We start from the raw sequence: 20,894 nt of genomic DNA, 5'->3' as shown, positions 1-20,894 counted from the left end.
AAACAATAAAAGCACTACTAATCAAATAATAGTCTAACCAAACCGAATACATTTCTCTTTTCCAAAAACGGCATTAAGCAACCTTAGTTTCAAAGCTTGTAGCGAAAATCTAGACTAATGAAACAGGGCGTTTCTTTTCTTCTGCTTTAGGGTCGTAATGCAGCTCCTTACCATAATTGGGGAATGTGTTGTAGCCGTAGTTATGAGAGGCATAAAACAAAGAACGAACGTAAGGAGTGAGCTCAAGACCTTTCTTCAATCTTTCAACCAAATCCGGATTGGATGTAAAGTATCTTGAAAAACCAATCATAGTACGGTCGTCGCCATCAACATCCGCCTTCAATAACTTGAATTCAGGACTGTCATAGGTATAATTACCACTTTGCAAAATAGCTCCCTTCCATAAAGACTTGACAAACTCATTGGAACCAACAACGTCAGAGGTGTTAACATCCAAGTTTCCTTGCACTCTAGGTTCCACGAGGGAAAGATAAGCAAGCTGCTTACCATTGTTAGCACGCTTTTGAAGCTCATTCACCACATAACTAAAAGTGGTGACGGGATGCACCGAATCTTTCTCAGCCTTCATTCCTTGGAATTTGGCCCAAGGCGATAATCGAATTGCAAGTTTCTCGGCGCCAATGGTGTCACTCAAAAGATCAATAATTTCAAGCACGATTCTTGCACGCTTTTCAATAGAACCACCATAGCTGTCTGTTCTTTGGTTGGTAGCAGGTTGTAAGAATTGGTCAAGCATGTATCCATGAGCACTGTGAATTTCGACATAATCAAATCCAGCGTTTATGGCATTGATGGCTGCGTTCTTGTAATCTTCATAAATGATACTCTTGATTTCTTCTTCGGTTAATGCTCTAACAGGATTGCCAGCAGCTTCGGCAGTCTTCTTGGATTGTTCGCTTTCATAGAAAGGAGAAGGAGAAATCAAATCCAAACCATGTTTTTTCAAAAGTTCTGGGGATCCGACTCTACCCAAAAACCAAAATTGGCTTGCTATTAAACTACCCTTTGCATGTACTGCGTCTGTAATTTTCTTCCATCCTTGAACATGTTTCTCGTTCCAAATACCGGGAATATTAGGGTATAATCCAGAGCGAGGCGAAATGAATGTGGCTTCTGAAATGAGCAAAGTACCAGGAGTTTGTGCTCTGTCGGAATAATATTGTAACATCAAATCACTTGGAGTATGGTCATCAGCAGCACGGAATCTTGTTGTAGGAGCAAAAGCTATCCTCTGATCTAGTGTATGTTTACCAACAGTAATTGGTTTAAACAAATTTGTTTGTTCCAATCCGGCAGTCATTGTTTACTAAAGAGTGTATAATACAAGGTTTCTTAGCAGGTTTGTCGAGATTCTTAAGTAATGAGAGTTGCTTCTTTCCCTTGAATTTATATGTTTTCGGTTAACAAAGTTTTGGTGTTGGCTTACTAACTGTATTTGTCAGCGTAAAAAATATTAATAATCCGTACGAAATTACTAATGTACGCTAAAAAACATTCGAAAAAATTCGGAATGGATAAGGTAAATATTAGCGAAGGTACTGATGTTTGTCTTCGAGGATCGGATTGATACTTAAAACTCGTTCAAGTTCTATTCGTCGATGGCAATGAATTGGGACATGGTAAAACTGGAATGAAAACATAAGATTATCATTAAATATTCGACGTTTGGAAATTTCAACTTTTAGCCCAGGGTATCAAGGTAATGCTTTTCACAATCGAGTGCCTGCAAACGTGCAGCGGCTTGTTCACTAGTCAGGTCTCTTTGGGCTTCGCCTAACATTTCAAAGCCGACACAAAACTTTTTTACTGAAGCAGATCTCAGCAACGGAGGGTAAAAGTGCATATGAAACCAAGAGTTGTTGCACTCATCTTGGGAGCCGTAAAGAGGAGCTTGATGAACTCCCATTGAATAGGGAAAGCTTGTACAAAACAAATTATCGTACTTTGTAGTTAATTGTTTCATGATAATAGCCAAATCTTGAACATGCTTTTCTTTAAAATCCATCAACGAATGCAAATGTTCTTTTGAAATTAACAAAGTTTCAAAAGGCCATAAAGCCCAATAAGGGACTAGTGCAATGAAAGAATCATTTTCAAGGACAATTCTTTGTCTTTCTTCCATTTCGAGTTTGACATAGTCGCCAAGCAAGTGCGTACCGTAGGACTCTATATACTTTGTCATATTTTTTATTTCTTCGCTAACATTTGTCGGAATAGAATCCAAACCCCAGGCCTGGCCATGTGGATGAGGATTTGAGCAGCCCATAGCGGACCCTTTGTTTTCAAAAAACTCAATGTATTTATAGTGCACGTCTTGAGAAGGCACTGTTTTCAACTGAAAGCAAAGCTGCTTCCAAGTTTCCAAAACATAAATAATAGAATTTATTTCCATGCGAGGAAGCGTTAAACTATGATTGGGGCTAAAGCAAATGACAAAGCAATCGCCCTTGACACCTTTAGTTTTTAACAACCGGGACTTCAAGGAGACTTTCTTTTCTTCCATATGGGATTCTTCTTCCACATAATCGGGTTGATCCATTTTGACAGCTGGATAGTCGTTGCGAAAGACGTAGGTTGTTGTATAATCGGGATTTTTGGCTCCCATTGCTCGATCATTCCCTGGGCATAAATAACACTTGGGATCATAGCTTTGTAGCTCGTTTTTCCTTAAATCTTCTTGTTCGCCTTGCCAGGGTCGTTTTGCACGATGAGGAGAACACAGCACCCACGTATCATTCAAAGGGTTGTATCGGCGATGCGAATGGTCTGTAAAGTCAAACTTCATACTTCTTTTTCAAGCTTGTAAATTCAGTTCATTCAAAACAGAGATAGGTTACCAGAAGATACGACATTCCTTGTTCTTGGTGGTTTTTCTGTGTTCATTACATATAGTTTTTACCCCACGCATACGAACCTAAATCGAACATTATCTGCTTACCGTGCATTTCAATTTGTGGAATAAGTCTCTACTCCTCTTCGAATTCTGGGGTTTACCTTTTAGGTTTTTTAGGCGACTCGTTCATAGAAACTTCTCGCTTAGGCCGAAATTAATGACCTTTGTTATAGTCTCCTATGGCCGTGCATCGGTTTGTCCTTTTCGAATCGGGTCTTAGTGTTGACGGGTTTTCAAGCTTTCATAAAGGATCGCTATTTTTTTGTAATCTTGTAATATCCTTCACAGTCGCATTTAGCTGTGCTCAAGATTGCTTATACGTGGAGAGCGTCTAAAGCACAAAGTACGTTTGCTTAGGGAGAAGGTGGTACGGTGAAGTATCGACTTGTTGAAAAGGAAATAAGAAGAATGTTCTTTTTCCTTTTTTCTTCTTTTTTCATGTGCTATTCATTTTGATTTTTTGTTTGGACGCTACGAATTTATATTAGCAAATATGACTACTTGCAATGAACATGAGCAGCGTGTTCTGGTAACAGGTGGAGCTAATTTACTGGATCGCATTGTCTGGATTTCCTTTAGCTAAATTATCCTCAGTTTGTATGGATTCACTGAATTATGCGAGTGAGAATAGTAAGAAATGTCTCCAAAGCGTTTTGGGGAGACCTAATTTTGCCTTTATAAAGATTGATTTGGTAATGGGATTTCCTGCTTTGCAAAAATTCATCGTCGACGAGTTCCAAATACTCGCATAACACACATCATTAATCTCGCTGCAGAATCATGCGTTGATCGCTCTTTTCGTAATTCTACATTCTTTGTCAAAAATAACATCCTTTGCACTCAGCATCTACTAGACTGCTCTCGGCTTTTACTCAATCGGTATCCCCACCTTCATCGTGAGTTTACTTTTTTTGCACATATCGACGGATGAAGTCTATGGCGAGCAGGGCGAGCATGAAAATGCAGCCGATTTTTTTGCGTTGAATCCAAGTAATCCTTATGCCGCTTCCAAAGTTGCTGCCAACTTGATCATTCAATCCTATTAATACTTATATATTCTTTCGATTGTAACGATCCGAGCTAATAATATATATGGGCCTCGGCAACACAAGGACAAGCTATTTCTAATGATAATTACCAAACTTCACCAGTATTTCATCAAAAAACTCACGATGTCATGTTGGACGAAATTACCGTCCACGGTAATGGTTCGCAAAAGAGAAAATATTCGCACGTATTTGAGTTTCTAATGGCTCTTGATTTAATTTGGCGGCAACAGCGAACAAGCGTAGCAGCCTGTCCGAATCGTCGTCGTCCGGATCCCCAAGTTATCAATGTTATATCTGAGACGAATTCGACAATTATTCTCTTATGAAAGTATTTGCGATTCTTTTTTTAAAAAACCAACAGAAATTATAATGATGCAAGTTAGTCATTGAATTATAATTAAATCAAGCAAATTGGCTGGATGCCTCAAATTTCCCTCGATCAGGGACTTAACAAACTAATTGACGAAATAATTTCATTTCTTATTCCCTTTTCTAAATACATAATTGATAAAACTATACCTTTTTCACAGACCTGAATTCCCATCAGATTTCCTTTACTTTTATACTCGTGCATAAGCATCTTTAAAGAACTTTTTTTATTTATTTCATTCTTATTTCTGTCTCAGATAAAGTAGACATATGAGCTTCATTATCGAATTCATAATAGACATACATTATCAGCATGAGAAAGTAAATTTTAGTTTAGAGCCGTAAAATTCTCCTTTGTGAAGAAGAACCTGTTTGGACCAAGACGAATCATTGATGGCATTTACGTAGCGACCAGCTTCAACGCAAAAACCAGCTCTGGGTTTTATAGGATCCATATCTATATTATCACCTGTGTAGAATTGAAAAGCTGGTTCTGTAGATGCCACAGAGAGTTTAATAGATGAAGAAGGATGGGTTGCTTCTGCAATTGTTTTCAACTCCCTTCCTCTTGTATCAAGAGAGAAATCACTTTCGTCCACGATAAAGCAATTATCAAAAGAAACATCCGGCAATATTTCGATGGATTTGGTCAGTGGCTGGGTTGATGAAATGATTTCACCACTTGGTAGCTGAGTTTTTGGATCTGTTTTTAGATATTTATCAGAAGCTAGCTTTATTACAGTACCATCGATGGTTCCACCACTGGAAAGGTTCCAATAAGAATGATTGGTTAGGCTTACAGCGGTGGCATCATTCGGAGAGTTCTCGCTAATGGAAGATTGATACTCAATTTCAATTGAGCTATTGTTCACCGTATACTTAACTGTGGTCTCTACTTCAGCGGGAAATCCGTTGTTACCATCTTCGTCAAGTAGGATAAACTCTAGCGTATTATAATCGCGATAATGTTTTGAGATTGGACCCAAAAAGTACCGTCTGTTGTAAGCATTGCTTCCGCCATGCAAAGTAGACCCATTCTGATTTTTGTCAAGTTCATACGCCTTTCCTTTTATTTGGAAAGAGCCTTTTGAAATCCGATTAGCATATCGACCAACCGTTGAGCCGAAAAGGGGATTGTCATCCGATGTATAAGGCTGAAATTCTTGAAACCCAACAACCAGATGTTGACCTTTGTATTGAACATCTTGTATGAGTGCACCATAATTAGCAAAAGACGCTTGCAGATCTGGAAATTTAACCGTATGCAATCTGTTTTCATAATTGAATGTTCCAGATTCATTAAAGATTTTCCAGTGATAATTGTCAATCCGAAACCCAAAAGGGTTTTCGGTGGTCCAATTCCAAAGATCTCGACATGCCTGTTCAACTGTCAGAGTTGCATTCCATTTCAACTCTTTCTTGGCACGACTTGGGTCGGCTGTTAGATTAAGGACATCACCATCTCGTCTGCCGACAACTTCATAAGGCAATTCTTTGCCTGCTGCTTGGCTGAACGCATTAACGACGTCAAAAACAGTAGACCCCTTCCCAGTTCCAAGATTCCACTCTCGATATAAGCCAACATCACGTTGCAAACTATTCATATAGTCTAGAGCAGCAATATGGCCTTTCGCTAAATCAATGACATGGATGTAATCACGAATGGGAGTACCGTCATGGCTTTCATAATCATTTCCAAAAACATAGAGCTTTTCACGTCTACCAATGGCTACTTGTGCGAGAAACGGCAGCAAATTATTAGGGACATCCAAAGGATCTTCGCCGATCAAGCCAGATGGATGCGCACCGATGGGATTAAAATAGCGTAAAATGGCGCCACGCCATGATGGATCACTTTTATGTAAGTCTTCAATGAGATTCTCAATGGTGTGCTTTGTTTTCCCGTATGGATTTGTGGGATCATTCGGGCAAGTTTCTGGAATAGGGATCATGTTTTCAAACCGGGTTGCATCTCCATAGACCGTGGCAGAAGAGCTAAAGACAATTGTTTTGACATTGTGTTTGTCCATCACTCGAAGCAAGCTGATGGATCCATAAATATTATTGTCATAATATTCAAGAGGCATTTTCGTAGATTCTCCAACAGCTTTGAGAGCTGCAAAATGAATTACGCCTTGGATGTTGTAGGATGAAAAGATATGATTCAATTGCTTCTCGTCACGAAGGTCGATATCATAAAACAGGATGGGTTTTCGAACTAGGAACTCTATACGAGCTATTGCCTCATGACTAGCGTTACATAAATTATCAATGATAATAACATTATAGCCATGGTGGATCAATTCTACAACGGTATGAGAGCCAATGTATCCCGCACCACCCGTAACGATTATATATGATTTGGAGTCCATGGAAGCAAATGATATATGTAAGAAATCGAGAGTAACACAACGATGAAGCTTAAGAGGATGCAATGATTTCTTTATGAGCTGAAACGTTCAGAAACGAGCAATGGAATTCTTACCAGATGAAGCTGTTTCTACCAATTCGTTTCTCTAACTGGTTTTTCTCAAAATAAAAAAAAAAAATTGTTTTTCCCTAATGAATCCTTTCTTTTTCTAAAGCTCTTAAGGTTTTTGTAGACAGCGATTATATACCTTTTTCAACTGATACCGCCATGATGTCTGTAGAGGGGTTAAAGATGCAATTCCCTGTAATCGGTGCAAAAGTAGGTTTCTGCGACAGGCTTTCTCCACTTTTCCCCCAAACCTTTCTGCTGTGTGCGGAGATTGGGTTTCGGCTAATGGATTTTCAACCTTCGTTGCCAATTCACAGCGATGTCATAATATCGTCAGGCGAAAGGTTTTCCAGGTGAAAGAACATGAACATACTTAAAGGACATATATTCATGCTGAAAGCAGGCAAAAGAGCTCAGTATTAGTTGCGCCTGATTTATAAGACTACATAAAGAAAGAGAAAAGAGGATATAGGAAAAACGAAGAAAGAAAGTCGACAAATAGAAAAAACACCAATGGCTACCATACCAATATATCATGATTTATCGTTCTATACTGATGCTGAAAGGAACAAGGCTCGTTATAAGAACTTGCTCTCAAAATTCAAAAAAGAATTTAATGTAGACCCTACTTTTATGGGCCGTTCACCTGGTCGAGTAAATATCATCGGAGAGCATATCGACTACAATTACTTTTCGGTGCTTCCTATGGCTATGGAGGTAGATGTGGTGGCTGCAGTCCACGGAACGGACGACCAAAAGGTGATCTTGACAAACACAAACCAAGAGTTTGTGAGTGAACAATTTGAACTTCCTGCAGATGGTTCTGTCATTTCCATCAACAAGAACCATCACAGCTGGGGAAACTATTTCCGTTGTTCCTTGATTGTAGCTCACAATTTCATTTTGGAGAAATATCCAAACCTCGTTGAAGGGGGTTCGAAGCCATTAAAGGGTATGAGATTAACCTACGATGGAAATGTCCCTACAGGCGGAGGCTTGTCTTCTTCGGCTGCTTTCTGTGTGGCCTCCATTGTGGCCATTCTGAAGACTAACGGAATTGATTCCATATCCAAAGAAGACCTAACCAGAATTAGTGTTGTTTCCGAGCATTACGTTGGTGTCAATACCGGAGGGATGGATCAATGTGCTTCTGTCTATGGTGAGAGGGAAAAGGCTTTGTTGGTCCAATTTCGTCCAAAGCTGGTTGGAATTCCTTTTAAAATCCCATCGACAAAGCCAGAAGAAATGGTCTTTCTCGTAACCAACACGCTGGTACAGGCAAACAAGCATGAGACCGCTGCTACCAATTACAATTTGCGAGTCGTCGAAATGGCCGTAGCCTCTGAGATTTTAGCTAAGAAGTACGGTTTGAGTCTTATGAAAGACTCGAACCTCAAAACTGCAGGGACACTGCGTAGCTTTATGGATACCTACTATGAACAGTATTTAAGACAACCCCCTTGGGATGGTAACGACGTTGTCATCGGCATCGAGCGTACACAGGAAATGCTCAAAATTGCTGAAACGACTTTCTCTGAGGAAGAAAAAGTCGGCTTGACTACAGAACAGATGGCCAAGAAGTTGGAGATATCGACGAAGCAGTTTGCCGAAGTTTTTTTAACGGCTATTCCTGTTCGTTACGACATAATGAGGGTATATCAAAGGGCAAAGCATGTTTTTTCGGAATTTTTACGTGTACTGGAAACATTGAAGCTTTTCCGTGAACATAAGCCTTCAGATAATTCGGAAACGTTTTTGATGGCATTTGGAAGACTTATGAACGATTCTCAAAGATCGGCCAACATCTATAATAATTCTTCTAGCCCAAACTTAGAAGAGGTATGTGCCATTTCTGTCGCAAATGGCGCGTATGGTGCTCGAGCAACTGGCGCCGGCTGGGGAGGATCAACGGTACATTTAACCACTGTACAGAAATTACCTAAAGTAGTTTCTGCGCTAAAAGGGCAGTACTATAATAAGCATTTTCCCAACTTGAGTCAAGCGGATTTGGATGCGGCCATCGTCGTATCCAAGCCTGCCACAGGAAGCTGTCTGGTAGATTTATCAAAGCCCATTTTTTAAACTAAAAAAAGTTGGCTTTTTATGGCTATGGTAGCTTCAAAAAAAGAACCTCTCCAAGCTTCTGAATGATTTTTTGAGATTCAGATCCAATTTAGAAAGGAGAAAGCTTACAAAATTTGTTTGGAATGTTTCTAAAGGAATACTTTTTAGGTTAAACATTTTAAGGCAGCTGTTTTTCCTTACTTAAATTTCGCTTAGTTGTCAATGCGAGTTTCAAGATGTTTTCAGCAAGGAATATCATTGCATGAAATCCCTTGTCAAACGAGGCCGATTTGTTAATAAGTAACGTAAAAGGAACCTTTTTAATCATAAAAACATTGCGTTTTCGGCCACAATGGATATCTTTGTTTCTGGATATTCTAAACCTGAATATTTCTAGTTTTTGCTGTAACTATTATGGATTTATTGTCATATACCTCCCTCACCGGCGACTGAGTTTTGTTGTTTGTCTTGGAATTTTGAGTCATTGGGCTTGTGTGAAAGCGGTTCCTTCTAGTACCCAAGAGCTGATTTAACGTGTCATTTCCGTTCAATATCTATTGTTCGGTCCCTATCAATTTTTGAGACTGCTAGTCAAAGCGGCAAAGAAACATTTGACTGTTTTCATTCATTTCATGTGCTTTACCGTTTTTGCTATGGTTAACTTTGAGCTCGATAACTTGAAAGTCATGTTCATTTTCCTTAATAATTTTAAACGGGCGATACGTACAAATAGTCTTCAATCTTTAGCGATTCCAAGTGTCGGCCAATCTTTTTTTCTTCTAAACGGCTCATAAATGCGTTTGGTTTCACGTCTAGCATATAGTGTGTCTGAAGAGTATTTGGATAAAAATGATGCATGAATAATTTTGGCAATTAGTACAATGCTACAAATTTTATGTTAAAGTGATCAAAGTCTTCTCCGACAGAACTTTTTTAATAAATATTAATATTAATCTTTATGAGTCAATTACCATAGTGTGATAGAAATAAATCTTTTTCTCTTCTTACAACAAATCTACATTTCAAAAACCGGATTCGTTTGTTTTGTCCAAAATCCGAAACTAAATCATTGACACTCAAAGAATTGTATCAACCATCAAGCTGCTTCTCAAAATAACCTTAATCTATGATAATACTATAACGTTCATTGACCATACCAATTCTACTTATATTGACCAAATCTTTTTCTTGTATTCTAAATATGAAGAATGTAAGGCTTTTCTGAGCATATAGAACTATTAAACGTTCCGGTCAGCCTAATGCATTTATTAAAATCTAATATCCGTATCACCTAAATTAAATAAATCAAAAAAAGGGTCTCCCAAAACCAATTCAGAAGATCCGTGCAAATTAAAGTTGTCGAAATCAGTTTCGTTTTGTTTTTTCAGCGGTTGTCTATAATCTAATAGTTTTGCTTCGTTTATTTTCCTATCCCTTAATGCATCACATAATGCTGAGACGACCTGAAAAGCGTCTCTAGAAGCAGGGGTATTGAATGTGTCTATAGCAGTATTCAACACTTTGAATGCCTTTGGAATTAGCTGCAAGCTTTCCTTGGTGTCAATTGACAAAAGAACACAAATACCATGAAATGGAATATCTAATACACTCCACCATGCTAGTCTCTTTTGGCATAAAGCGAGACACTTATCTAGTGCTTCATCAGTCATTTTTACTATTATAACAACTATCGTTTCATCAGGGTGAGAGTTTGTTAAATAAAGGCTTCGATATAAATGAAAACAAACGGTTGCCCTTATAAGTGTCAATTGAATTGGTTGTAGCTTGGAAAGCTGTGATATCCTCTGGATTGCTGCAAAGTATGCCATTTGGGGTTCCTTTGTCAGTTCGTCACTTTCTGGTAAAACACTTGCTAAACGTGCAAGTTGATGAGATTGAGATTGTTCTGAAAAATGTACCCCTTTGATATTCATTTGGGACAATTTAATTGGCGTTGTCCCATACTCCGATGCTAAAATTCTGTTAAAAGCCCATCCAATGGAAAAAATTTTGTTTTTTGAAGAAAAATAATAGTAGTTTTGCTGCTCCGATTCAGATAAAGTCACTTCTTCCTCATTAGTATTATGGTACAGGCAGAAAATCTCAATACATTGCATAGAAACACAAGACGCTAGCCAAACATTATGTGGATGAGCGGCAGTTCGTAAATAGACACTTCGTAGAATCCAAGTAACAATCTGGCTGATCGATGGAATACTGTTGATAGAAAATGCACTATTATTCAGCATACCTTCGGCATATTGCATTAATTGAAGTTCATTCGACAAGGAATTGGTATGTGAAAAGAAAGAGCCAAGGACTACAACAGTGCAGAGTAAAACCCCGAATTCAGCGGTCATGTCCGCAGCCCAACGTTTATGAATTTGCTCCTCGAAAGCAACCTGATCCAACACTTCAAAAATGGGATTCACGTCTTGAAAATATTTAGAAACATAGTAAAAGCATTGTTCCTTTGATATAAAAGTGTGTATTTTCGAATTTTCACTCGGCACTTGAGGCAAACGAGCACCCATATTCCAAGCTAATGGCTTATATCGTGTAATCGGAGACGCTTCAAGTTTTTCACTCACGATAGCAGGAAAACAAAGGGCATTTGTGTTTTGAGTCATCCTTCGTTTTTTCTTTTCCTGAATTGCATGGTCATCGAGTTCATAATTACGAGAACTCCATACCTCATTGGAATTGTCAGATCCAGGTGGAGAGTAACCATCTTGTTTATATTTGTCTGACTCTAGTGATTGTATATAATTACTTTCTGTCTCTGACCAGTTGCTTTTTTGATAGGAAGTATTGTTTTTCACTAGATCCTGAGCATATTGACATTCATAGCAAAATTTTTCACAGTAAAAACAAGGAAAAGTACCACTGCATTTTCGTTTTTTCTTATGGCAAACAACACAGGCCTTTTTTGTTCGAATACGTTTCGACCCCAATTCTTCCATAAATTTCAGTAATTCGCAAAAACGTGGCTTTACTATGCATGAATAACTTGCCACATCAAGTTGCGATGAATATTTTTTGTGTTTCGAATTTAATTTGTGAAAGACAAAGTCAGACTCTATGAACCTATCGGCTATCCTGTGCACCAGTCGAGGAGCATTTTCGTTGTACTCTAATAATAATAACAAGAATAATAATAATTACAATAATAAAGCGTATATTATTGTAAGTTAAAAGAACACATAAACAAGAACGTCCAAATCCAAATCCAAACGGGAGAAATTAGACTCCTTATTTTAATTGCCTGTTTTTACAAAAGCTTATAGGCTTGCGACGAATTCTACAGTTGGGAAGCGTTCGTCGGTCAATTTATTACTCTTGCTTGTTGCATTATCCTTTGTATTACTAGCAGTGGCAAAGTCATTCCTGTAAGTATATAGCAACTAACTCAATCCCGTTAATTGTAACGCTGGAAGCAGTCGATGGATTCCACTTACTCTTACTATATAACTTTTGAATGCGACTTGATGTTTATTATTGTATTGCACTACAGAGCGCAATATTATCCTATCGCAAAATGCGATCCGCAATAACCGTAGACGCACCGTATAGTAGTGGCTATTGCGGATTTGCGGACCGTGGACTAGAGGTCGCATCTCATATATATAAATCTGTATATGTATATATTTATATAATGAATTTAGATAAAAAAGGCACTTGTTGAGAAAGTAAATTGTGATTGAATTCCCTGGTTCTAGGTTATTTGAAATCCATCCCAGTGTCGCCAAACGCGTAGCTGGTTCGTTCGACTTAATTACATCAACGTAAATAAACAAAAAGCGAAATAGGTGTGCACATCGCAGGAAAATGGACTTGATTTCTCTGGCTACAGGAAAAAAATTTAAAGAACATTATAGAAAATATTACCAGCAAAATGTAGCCTTGCCAGTGGACCGCCTAAGCTGGGACCCTTCTGAGTCAATGAAAGCGGCTTCTTCCAATGAAGCTGAGGAAGAGCAATGGTTTTTGAATACCATGAAATCTGAAAAGGATAAAAACATAATAGAAGAAGGGAAGCAGAGAAGAGAAAACGCAAGTTATCTTGTAACTTGGGATGGTCCTCATGACGCACTTAATCCAAGAAACTGGTCCCATACAAAGAAATGGTGGATCATTGTCCAGATTTGTGTAATAACTATGTCTGTAACGTTTTCTTCAAGCGTCTTCTCAACAGGAGTTCCCGAAGTGGTGAGAGCTTTTCATGCATCCACCCCGGTCGCATCATTGGGCACTTGTACATACTTGGTAGGCTTCTCTATGGGTTGTTTACCCTTTGCGCCTCTAAGCGGAATTTACGGAAGATTTATCATTTACTTTATTACCCTTATTTTATTCACTTTGCTTCAAATAGGTGGTGCTGTTGCCCAGAACGTCTGGACATTAGCGATACTTCGATATTTCCAAGGTGTTTTCGGTAGCACTCCTCTAGCCAATTGTGGGGGAACAGCTAGTGACATATACAGTCCACTTGAATATACCTTTGCAGTTCCCATTCTCTGTGCTTTTCCCTTCCTCGGGCCAGTCATAGGTCCCATTATGGGGGATTTCATTTCGCAAAGCTACCTTGGATGGAGGTGGACATTTTGGATAACCATGATATTTTCAGGTTCCGTAGTTTTACTTATTATTTTTGCTCTTCCTGAAACGCATGCCGGTACCATTCTTTATTACAAAGCTCGTTACCTTCGTCGAGCAACAGGAAATCCTTTATGGCATACAGAAAATGAAAAGCAGCGCGATCCCAAGAGTGTCATTATACGGGCATTCACAAATGCTATTTCATTATTGATATCGGAACCAATTGTTGTTTGCTTTACCATTTATGTGACCATTCTCTTTGCTATTGTTTACATCAATTTTGAAAGCTACCCAATTGTTTATTCTCAATACGGTTTCAACCAAGGCGAACAAGGTCTCTCTTTTATAGGAATTGGTATTGGTATTCTTTTGGCTGCTTCTTTCACACCTCTTATATATTATCATTATTCCAAGATACACAAAAAGAAAAATGGAAAAGTGCCCCCGGAATACCGATTGTACCCACTATTTGTTGGATGTTTTCTTTTGCCCATTGGCTTGTTTTGGTTTGCTTGGACATGTTATCCCAATAGAATACATTGGATAGTTCCTTTAATTTCTAGTGTTTTCTTTGGGGCTTCATTGCTTCTTATTTTTTCCGTCGTGTTTACTTATTTCATTGACACTTATCAATCTCTGGCGCCGAGTGCGCTTGCAGCTGCAACGCTTGTACGATACTCGACCAGTGGAGGAATGACTATGGTTGCACGGCCCATGTACCACAATTTGGGAAATCATTGGGCTACTACTGTACTTGCTTGTATATCGGCTGCTATGATTCCCATTCCCTTTGTATTTTTCCGATATGGAAAGGCCATACGGTCGCATAGCAAATATGCTTACAAGGATTAAACAAAAAGAAAAAGAAAAAAGAGAATATTATAATGAAAAGAATTCGCTCGCCGGTTTTTTAATTCGGCTTAATATTTCTACATATTGAAATTATTTTAAGCTTATTAATTTTTCACAGGCGACTTATTGCTATGCTTTTATTTGGAAATAATGGATTGGAAATAGTTGAAACACGAATGATCACGTCCATCTTGGAAATTTCGAACGTCAAAGTAAATTCTTAAATTTTCGGTTCTTCTATATCAATCGCTAGCAGGAATGTCAACCACAAATTTACCAAGAATTACTTGTTCTTAGAAAATAAATTGACTGAGACATGTCAAACAGTTTCAGCTAGCAGACGATGTTTTTTTATTTCTTCACATTTTGATGAATCTAATGAATGAAAACGCAAAGCGAAATGTTGAATTCCTACTTGTAACATTTACTTTATTTAAGAAGATTGTTAGGCTAAGGAGTTTGTATGGTCTTATTTTTTTAAATCTTTTTATTCTGATTGTGTTGGGGGTTTTTTTTCCTACGGACGGATTGCCTTGTTTTGTTTCATCATATGTAATATTATGTTTAGCAAACAAATAAACAAAAAAAACCTTTAAAGTTGCGCGTACATTCCGTAACTACACTAATAAGCAAAAGCTAGAATAGTAAACCGTCTTTCCATGAAACCAAAGTAAATTTACAGTTATGAGATTTTAGTTCGTAGCGTAATTCGATCGTATCCGAAGTTTTAGTCCATATTTATACAGCAAAAAGGGAATAGGGAACATTATACAAGTAATAATACCCAAAATAGTGCAACCCCAGCCTACAGGAGCATAAGAAGGACCTGTATTTTTAAACATAGCGCGTGCAAAAAGCGGAAAGCTAGCCGCCATCAAGGAGCGACAAAGGTTGTTTCCTGCATAGACAGAGGCAATATACTTTGGGTAGGAAGAAGCGAGGTATTGGTAGCAAGTTTGAAAAATAAGAAAGGATCCTGCAGCATACAGCAGGGTGCTTACTAGGGAAGAAAAACAATTGATTGAACGCTGTGCCGTCCAACCAAACCAAAAAAGACATACTGGGAAAAAGAAAGCTGCCGGAAAAGACACTCGTAAAACTTCTTCCGGCACTATACGTCCTGAATTATTCGTCAGCTTGGGAATTAGTACTTTGTGCAAATAATAAAAGTAAAATGGAGTTGGCAAGAGCGTCCCAATAAGGATTCCTAAATATGTTAAACCGCTTTCTATTAAAGTGAAATGGTAGAGTTCCATGTAAACGATGGGAAAAGCTTCAAACCATAGATACATGAGAGAGTAAACCAAGCCGAGGTAAAGATTCAAAGATAGGACAATTGGCTCACGAATACTCAAAATTATTGGCCGAAGAAAGATCTCCATAAGTAACTTGGAGATTTTCATTTGTGAATATTGCAACTCGTCTGGTGTTTGGAGGTGGGGATTGTTTGTTATTTTTCGTAAACGCTGGGCTTTGCGATATAATATGTTCGAAGCTGATGTTTCCGGGACAAAAAGAAAGAAAAGAATAAATACTGCCGCAGAAAGCATCATTAAAAACCAAAACTGCCATCGCCAAGATTTGGCAACCACCATAATGGCACCAAATAGAGGACCTAATGCAGGACCACCTACGCAAGAGAAAATGTTAGTGAAAGAACAAAAAACCACGTTACATACTAAAAGCGCAAAGCGACCATGAAGTAACAAAATACTGTGCATATTTACTGTCCCACATATCAGTGATCGTTGCACCTCCAGTAGCAAGTGCTGGAGAACCGAAAAATCCAGCTAAAAAGCGTAAAGGAAGCAAAGCACCGATCCCCGAGCAAAGAGCTGTAGGTATTTGTAAACATATGTAAATTGCCAAGGTAATCAGATAGACTTTTTGTCTTCCAATTTGAGGGATTTCAGTGAGTGGTGAGAAAAACAGTGGACCTACGGAGTATCCAACAATAAAGAGAGAAAGTCCAAGCATGACAGCAACATTTCCCACATGCATATGGTCTTTAATTTCATCCAGTCCTGAGGTAATGATTGACGCTCCCATGTAAGTAGCAATCGTTAGCAAACAAACGCATGTCGTAACATATAGCTTCAGTAGTGTCGGCCATCTTTTTGGATGATCTGAGATATCTACGTCTTCCCATGTAATCAAGTTAGCTGACTTGTCTGGTTCATTGAACCCTTCTGAGTTTGACTTTGAATCCCTTAGGGACTTCTCGTTTTTGTCGACAACAACATCAGGTTCATCCAGAAATGATGCTGAAGACCTTTCTTTCCTTCCAGTTGTGAAGTCGCGAATATAACGAAACAATTCAAATGCTTCTGAACTTTTTATAATTTGGTCCATATAAGAACAGCCCAATACAGCACAGTCCAAGAGAATCTTAAATTTTTAGCATCAAGTTTCTCTATCCTATTTATTTGTAAATTTCCAACGTCAGTGAAAGATTCATATTCGGACCGGGAGTCGGGTATCCGAAAAGAAATAGAAATTTTTCTTTCCCTTCGTCGTGTATTTATTTTCACTTTTTTATTATATAATGAAGCTTTTCAACATTAACAAAACGGGTTGCCACTGAATTCCGCATACATTTTCATAAAATCCATTGTTCTAAAGATCCTTTTATTTTGAATAAAAAGACATAAAAATCGACACCAGCAGGATTTGAACCTGCGCGCGGAGACCGCAATAGATTTCTAATCTATCCCTTTAACCACTCAGGCATAGTGTCAAATGCTTAATAAAAGAGAAAAGAAAAGAAACATAACAACAATGTGAAACTTAGCTACTGAATTCGTAACTTCACAAACGTTGAAGGTAAAAGAATCCGTTTCTTAGACAATGTTTTATGTTCATATAAATGAATAGCTCTAGGATCTTGGTTAGACAGCTGATTTTCATTTTCCTACGTATGCGACGATGTAGACGGCTTTCATTGTTGTATTCCATTTCCAGTAAGAAATGGAAATAAAAAAGAATTTTGCTTCGGCCGGGAATCGAACCCGGGTCGCTTCGATGGCAACGAAGCATTATACCACTAAACCACCAAAGCAGTCGTTATATTTGATGCTAATATTACTGTAATATCAGCGTTGGAACGAAAATTTCATGAATAGATTCGCAAAAACGGAAAGCATGCATTTGATTACATATAATTTGAATGAACCATGAAAAACAACTCGTTTCTTCTTCTTACGTCTAGAAAGCTCTCGCATTCCTCTGTTTTTTGTTTGTTTGTTTTCCTTTCGGTCAAAGTAAGCCAAATACAATACTACGATCCAGTCATGCTATTACTTTAAAGCGACAATAAGGTAATGGTGTTGAAATATAGATCAATGTATTAATATGAAAAAGTCAGATAGAACTGAAGAAAGACGCTGTGACGAGTCCCGTTCAATGACCCTCATTACCCATGGTGTTTCCAACGACTGACTTAGCATTGGAATTGCCAAGAGCCGGAAAAGGAAATATCCAAATTGTTACAGCCACCTTGGATGTTTTGGCTCAAGATCGGTTCACCAGAACAATCATCGGAGGTGTAGACGTAGGCAGTGCAAACACCACGGTTGGCATAGGACTTGATGGAAGCAACATTACGGAACCTTTGGCAGTCGTTCAAAGAAATCGCATAGCTTTTGCTACCCTTGCAGTGGATGTCGTCAAAAGCCTGCATTTCTAGCACTGGAGAAGCAAAGGTAATACCGATGAAAGCCATAACGGCAAAAAATACGACGCTGAAAAACTTCATTTTTCCAAAAAACTAAAGTAGAAACAATAAACAACGATTTGTGCTTATATAACGAATTAGTTGGAAACTTCAACGTGATCCTACCGAACAGCAAAAAAGGTGGAATGGGAAAGGAAGTAGAAAGACAACCCACAAATTTATATACGGGTGTTTGTCGGTACTTGATCGAAAAGATGACGAAATAGAATAGGGCCATGCCGTCCGAGTTGTAACTTCGGCTATACTGTAAACTTTATTTAACAACATGGCTGGGGATGATATTGCTTATACATGACGCTGTTCATTATGAATGCGAAAATAGTTTGTTTATTTATTTCAATGGAAACCTCTTGGACGAAGAAGAGGTAAACTGTACAGGTTTAATTTCGATGTTTTACATAATGAGAAGTTCTTTTTTATTGTTTTTTTTATTTTTTTAGAATTCAGTATGATCATGTTCGGATAATGTGTTTTTGTTCATCTCCCTCCCATTCGCATGTTGGATTTTTATAGCACAATTGACATATGAAACGAAATTGATTGATAAACCAATCTTTACCAGAATCTCTAAAATCACATGTCCATTATACAGCTTATTTTTTCTTTTTACCATCTCCTTTTCGAGCCTAAAAAATGCTCCTACTACAGTAGGATTTCCAGTCACCGGAACGTTAGCGCGAATCCCATACTGCTTTTTTTCTCAAGCCCAACCAGCTTCACGTCTTTCATATGGTACCAACTATAGCTTGAAGCAAAGCACATCTATGTTTACCATACATAGTCCGGCGTAGCACTAGGAAAAGCAACAACCGTGCGTGCTGCAAAGCAGACAGAAAATACCAATATCATCCTGACAATGCATGGCAGCGTAAAGACTCGTTACTCTTACGATAGCAACCAAAGTATTTCCACAAAGGGACTCACGTCAAAAAACATTGTTTTAATGGAAGTTGTTACAGAATAGATAATGCAAACGAGGTATGATTATAATTTTGTCGCCTCAAGAAGATGTCGACTTTATGCGTCAGTGGATTGTTTACAAACAGAAGACTGACCTTGGAATGGAATGGGAAACCTGTCCGACTCTTTTGTGAACGTACTAATCGACAGTAGCAATCGGTTCAGTACAGGGACATAAATGAACGACAATTTCTGCTCGAGCGAAAAATCAAACGCTTGCAGCATGGAAGACTTCTCTCGTGGATGGATTTTACAGTCTACACGAACCACCACGCATTTTATTGCACCATTATACCACGATCTACATGAAGGAAGAGCTTGGACATTGGATCCACTCCCATACACACGCTTATTCTTATCTAACTCGCTTGTTTCCCTTCCTTGGTCCACCATCGAATTTTCCACTACTCCAGACTAGATCGCTATTGTTACCTATAATCGTTACCTATAATTGAGACAGGGCAAGCAAGAGATGAGACGACTTGCAAAGAACCTAACACATATTGAAGAGCACGTCACAAAATATGAGTATAAACTGGGTCACATATAAAGAAGGTTCTTTAAAAGAACCATTCCTTCTTGAAAACGAATGTATTTTTGCTCGCTATGATGGAATTGCGCTTTCTCTTATGTGCAATCCTCCTTCTTCGAAATCTTGGGCCTCTACGCAAGGATGCATGTATCTTACAAACCAACGAGTATGATTTATTGATGAAACAAGTCTTGTAATGATTTTTGCTAATGCTTCGCTTCAGATCATATACATTACTGAAGAAGAGAATAACACGTTTTCTGATTTTCAAGTACCAATCGGCAATTTCAAAGATACAAAGTTAAATCAACGTATGATATTCAAGTCTACTTTTCCTTTGCGATGCTAACTTCGTTTTTCTTAGCATTTTTTGGTGCTAATTACTATTCGGGCGTAGCAACGCCAGTCAAAAATGGCGGAATTCCTTCTGAAGCAGAGGTAATAAAACGCGTTATAATTATAGCTTTATTAACATCTTAATTTCTATAGGTCAAGCTTCAGTTTAATGAAGGTGGAATTTTTCATTTTGTTGAATGTTGGAATCGACTAATCCAAAGGTATCAGGAAGTCGATAGTGCTTCACGTGTCCAACACTTAGATCTCTTACCTCCTTACCATCGTCCAAGTTCTAGCCAAGATCAACCTCCCCACTATGATGAAGCAACTAACCAGGTATAAAGTACTATTCCCCTTTATGTTGGCCCGTTCCATCGTTTATCAAGCAAAACAAAATTTTATTGAGCTTATTGTCTACATCAGAAGATGTATGCTCAACGCTACCTTGCGTGTGTGTCCTTCTCTTGACCTAGAGCGATTATGAGAAAGGTGCGAATGAGTTTTCTTTTTCATTTCATTTCATTTCAATTCAAAATTATGTTTTGTATCGTTATCGTTTAACCGTTTCTTCTCTTTTTTTACCGCATTGTTATACCGGAAAGTTCCACTTAATTCCATATGGATAAACGCAAGATCGTCTTGAATGGTATTTGCTCTATCTCCCTTTTTGTTCCTCATCCTAGATTTAGAATGACTTCCATCCTTTCTAATTCTTTCCATCCAACCCTAAAATTATGGAATCTATTTCCTTCCTCTGTTTATCGTCTTACTCTACTTATTTAACCAGCTTTGCGCTTTTCCTGCTAATGTTTCGTATCATGCCGCGAGATATTCTTTATGTGCTAAAATAGATTAATTTCTTCTTTGTCTTCCAGATTTTCTCTTTGTATATGTACTCTGGGTACTAAGAAAAATAATGATTGCTATCTTCTCGAAAACTTGATCACGATTACAAGTTGAAAGTTGTCGATATAATGTTTATTTATAGCAAAATGCGAGTTTTTGAT

At 38.2% G+C, this 20,894-nt stretch overlaps 9 protein-coding genes and 2 non-coding genes across 11 annotated transcripts; 3 read left to right on the top strand and 8 right to left on the bottom strand.

Moving 5' to 3' along the window:
- Positions 1-109: 109 nt before the first annotated feature.
- Positions 110-1,321, bottom strand: SOMG_05073 (NADPH dehydrogenase; the record flags this gene model as incomplete). Its single annotated transcript, XM_056183848.1, has 1 exon — positions 110-1,321. The coding sequence occupies one exon, from the start codon at positions 1,319-1,321 to the stop codon at positions 110-112; it is 1,212 nt and encodes a 403-aa protein (XP_056039534.1).
- A 381-nt stretch (positions 1,322-1,702) lies between these two features.
- gal7 (galactose-1-phosphate uridylyltransferase Gal7) lies at positions 1,703-2,806 on the bottom strand (the record flags this gene model as incomplete). The annotated part of the gene is made up of 1 exon (XM_056183847.1): positions 1,703-2,806. One exon carries the CDS (start codon positions 2,804-2,806, stop codon positions 1,703-1,705), a length of 1,104 nt encoding a protein of 367 aa, XP_056039015.1.
- A 1,834-nt stretch (positions 2,807-4,640) lies between these two features.
- gal10 (UDP-glucose 4-epimerase/aldose 1-epimerase Gal10) lies at positions 4,641-6,704 on the bottom strand (the record flags this gene model as incomplete). Its single annotated transcript, XM_056183846.1, has 1 exon — positions 4,641-6,704. The coding sequence occupies one exon, from the start codon at positions 6,702-6,704 to the stop codon at positions 4,641-4,643; it is 2,064 nt and encodes a 687-aa protein (XP_056039020.1).
- Positions 6,705-7,324: 620 nt separating this feature from the next.
- On the top strand, positions 7,325-8,893 carry gal1 (galactokinase Gal1; the record flags this gene model as incomplete). The annotated part of the gene is made up of 1 exon (XM_056183845.1): positions 7,325-8,893. One exon carries the CDS (start codon positions 7,325-7,327, stop codon positions 8,891-8,893), a length of 1,569 nt encoding a protein of 522 aa, XP_056039025.1.
- A 1,250-nt stretch (positions 8,894-10,143) lies between these two features.
- SOMG_05069 (DNA-binding transcription factor) lies at positions 10,144-11,838 on the bottom strand (the record flags this gene model as incomplete). Its single annotated transcript, XM_056183844.1, has 1 exon — positions 10,144-11,838. One exon carries the CDS (start codon positions 11,836-11,838, stop codon positions 10,144-10,146), a length of 1,695 nt encoding a protein of 564 aa, XP_056039729.1.
- Positions 11,839-12,703: 865 nt separating this feature from the next.
- SOMG_05068 (cycloheximide resistance protein) lies at positions 12,704-14,326 on the top strand (the record flags this gene model as incomplete). Its single annotated transcript, XM_056183843.1, has 1 exon — positions 12,704-14,326. One exon carries the CDS (start codon positions 12,704-12,706, stop codon positions 14,324-14,326), a length of 1,623 nt encoding a protein of 540 aa, XP_056039267.1.
- A 692-nt stretch (positions 14,327-15,018) lies between these two features.
- SOMG_05067 (caffeine resistance protein) lies at positions 15,019-16,678 on the bottom strand (the record flags this gene model as incomplete). Its single annotated transcript, XM_056183842.1, has 2 exons — positions 15,019-15,956; positions 16,006-16,678. The coding sequence occupies 2 exons, from the start codon at positions 16,676-16,678 to the stop codon at positions 15,019-15,021; spliced, it is 1,611 nt and encodes a 536-aa protein (XP_056039223.1).
- Positions 16,679-16,981: 303 nt separating this feature from the next.
- SOMG_20292 lies at positions 16,982-17,063 on the bottom strand. Its single transcript has one exon. It is a non-coding gene; the product is annotated as a tRNA-Ser (tRNA).
- A 250-nt stretch (positions 17,064-17,313) lies between these two features.
- Positions 17,314-17,384, bottom strand: SOMG_20291. The gene has a single exon. It is a non-coding gene; the product is annotated as a tRNA-Gly (tRNA).
- A 381-nt stretch (positions 17,385-17,765) lies between these two features.
- Positions 17,766-18,080, bottom strand: SOMG_05066 (Schizosaccharomyces specific protein; the record flags this gene model as incomplete). The annotated part of the gene is made up of 1 exon (XM_056183841.1): positions 17,766-18,080. One exon carries the CDS (start codon positions 18,078-18,080, stop codon positions 17,766-17,768), a length of 315 nt encoding a protein of 104 aa, XP_056039636.1.
- A 1,463-nt stretch (positions 18,081-19,543) lies between these two features.
- On the top strand, positions 19,544-20,229 carry SOMG_05065 (WW domain binding protein-2-like protein; the record flags this gene model as incomplete). The annotated part of the gene is made up of 4 exons (XM_056183840.1): positions 19,544-19,717; positions 19,775-19,862; positions 19,916-19,989; positions 20,041-20,229. 4 exons carry the CDS (start codon positions 19,544-19,546, stop codon positions 20,227-20,229), a joined length of 525 nt encoding a protein of 174 aa, XP_056039188.1.
- Positions 20,230-20,894: the final 665 nt, after the last annotated feature.

Source organism: Schizosaccharomyces osmophilus, chromosome 3 (assembly GCF_027921745.1).
Source record: "Schizosaccharomyces osmophilus chromosome 3, complete sequence".
Lineage (NCBI taxonomy): Eukaryota > Fungi > Ascomycota > Schizosaccharomycetes > Schizosaccharomycetales > Schizosaccharomycetaceae > Schizosaccharomyces > Schizosaccharomyces osmophilus.
Note: the sequence above shows the minus strand (reverse complement) of the source record. Positions and strands in the feature narration are given on the sequence as shown.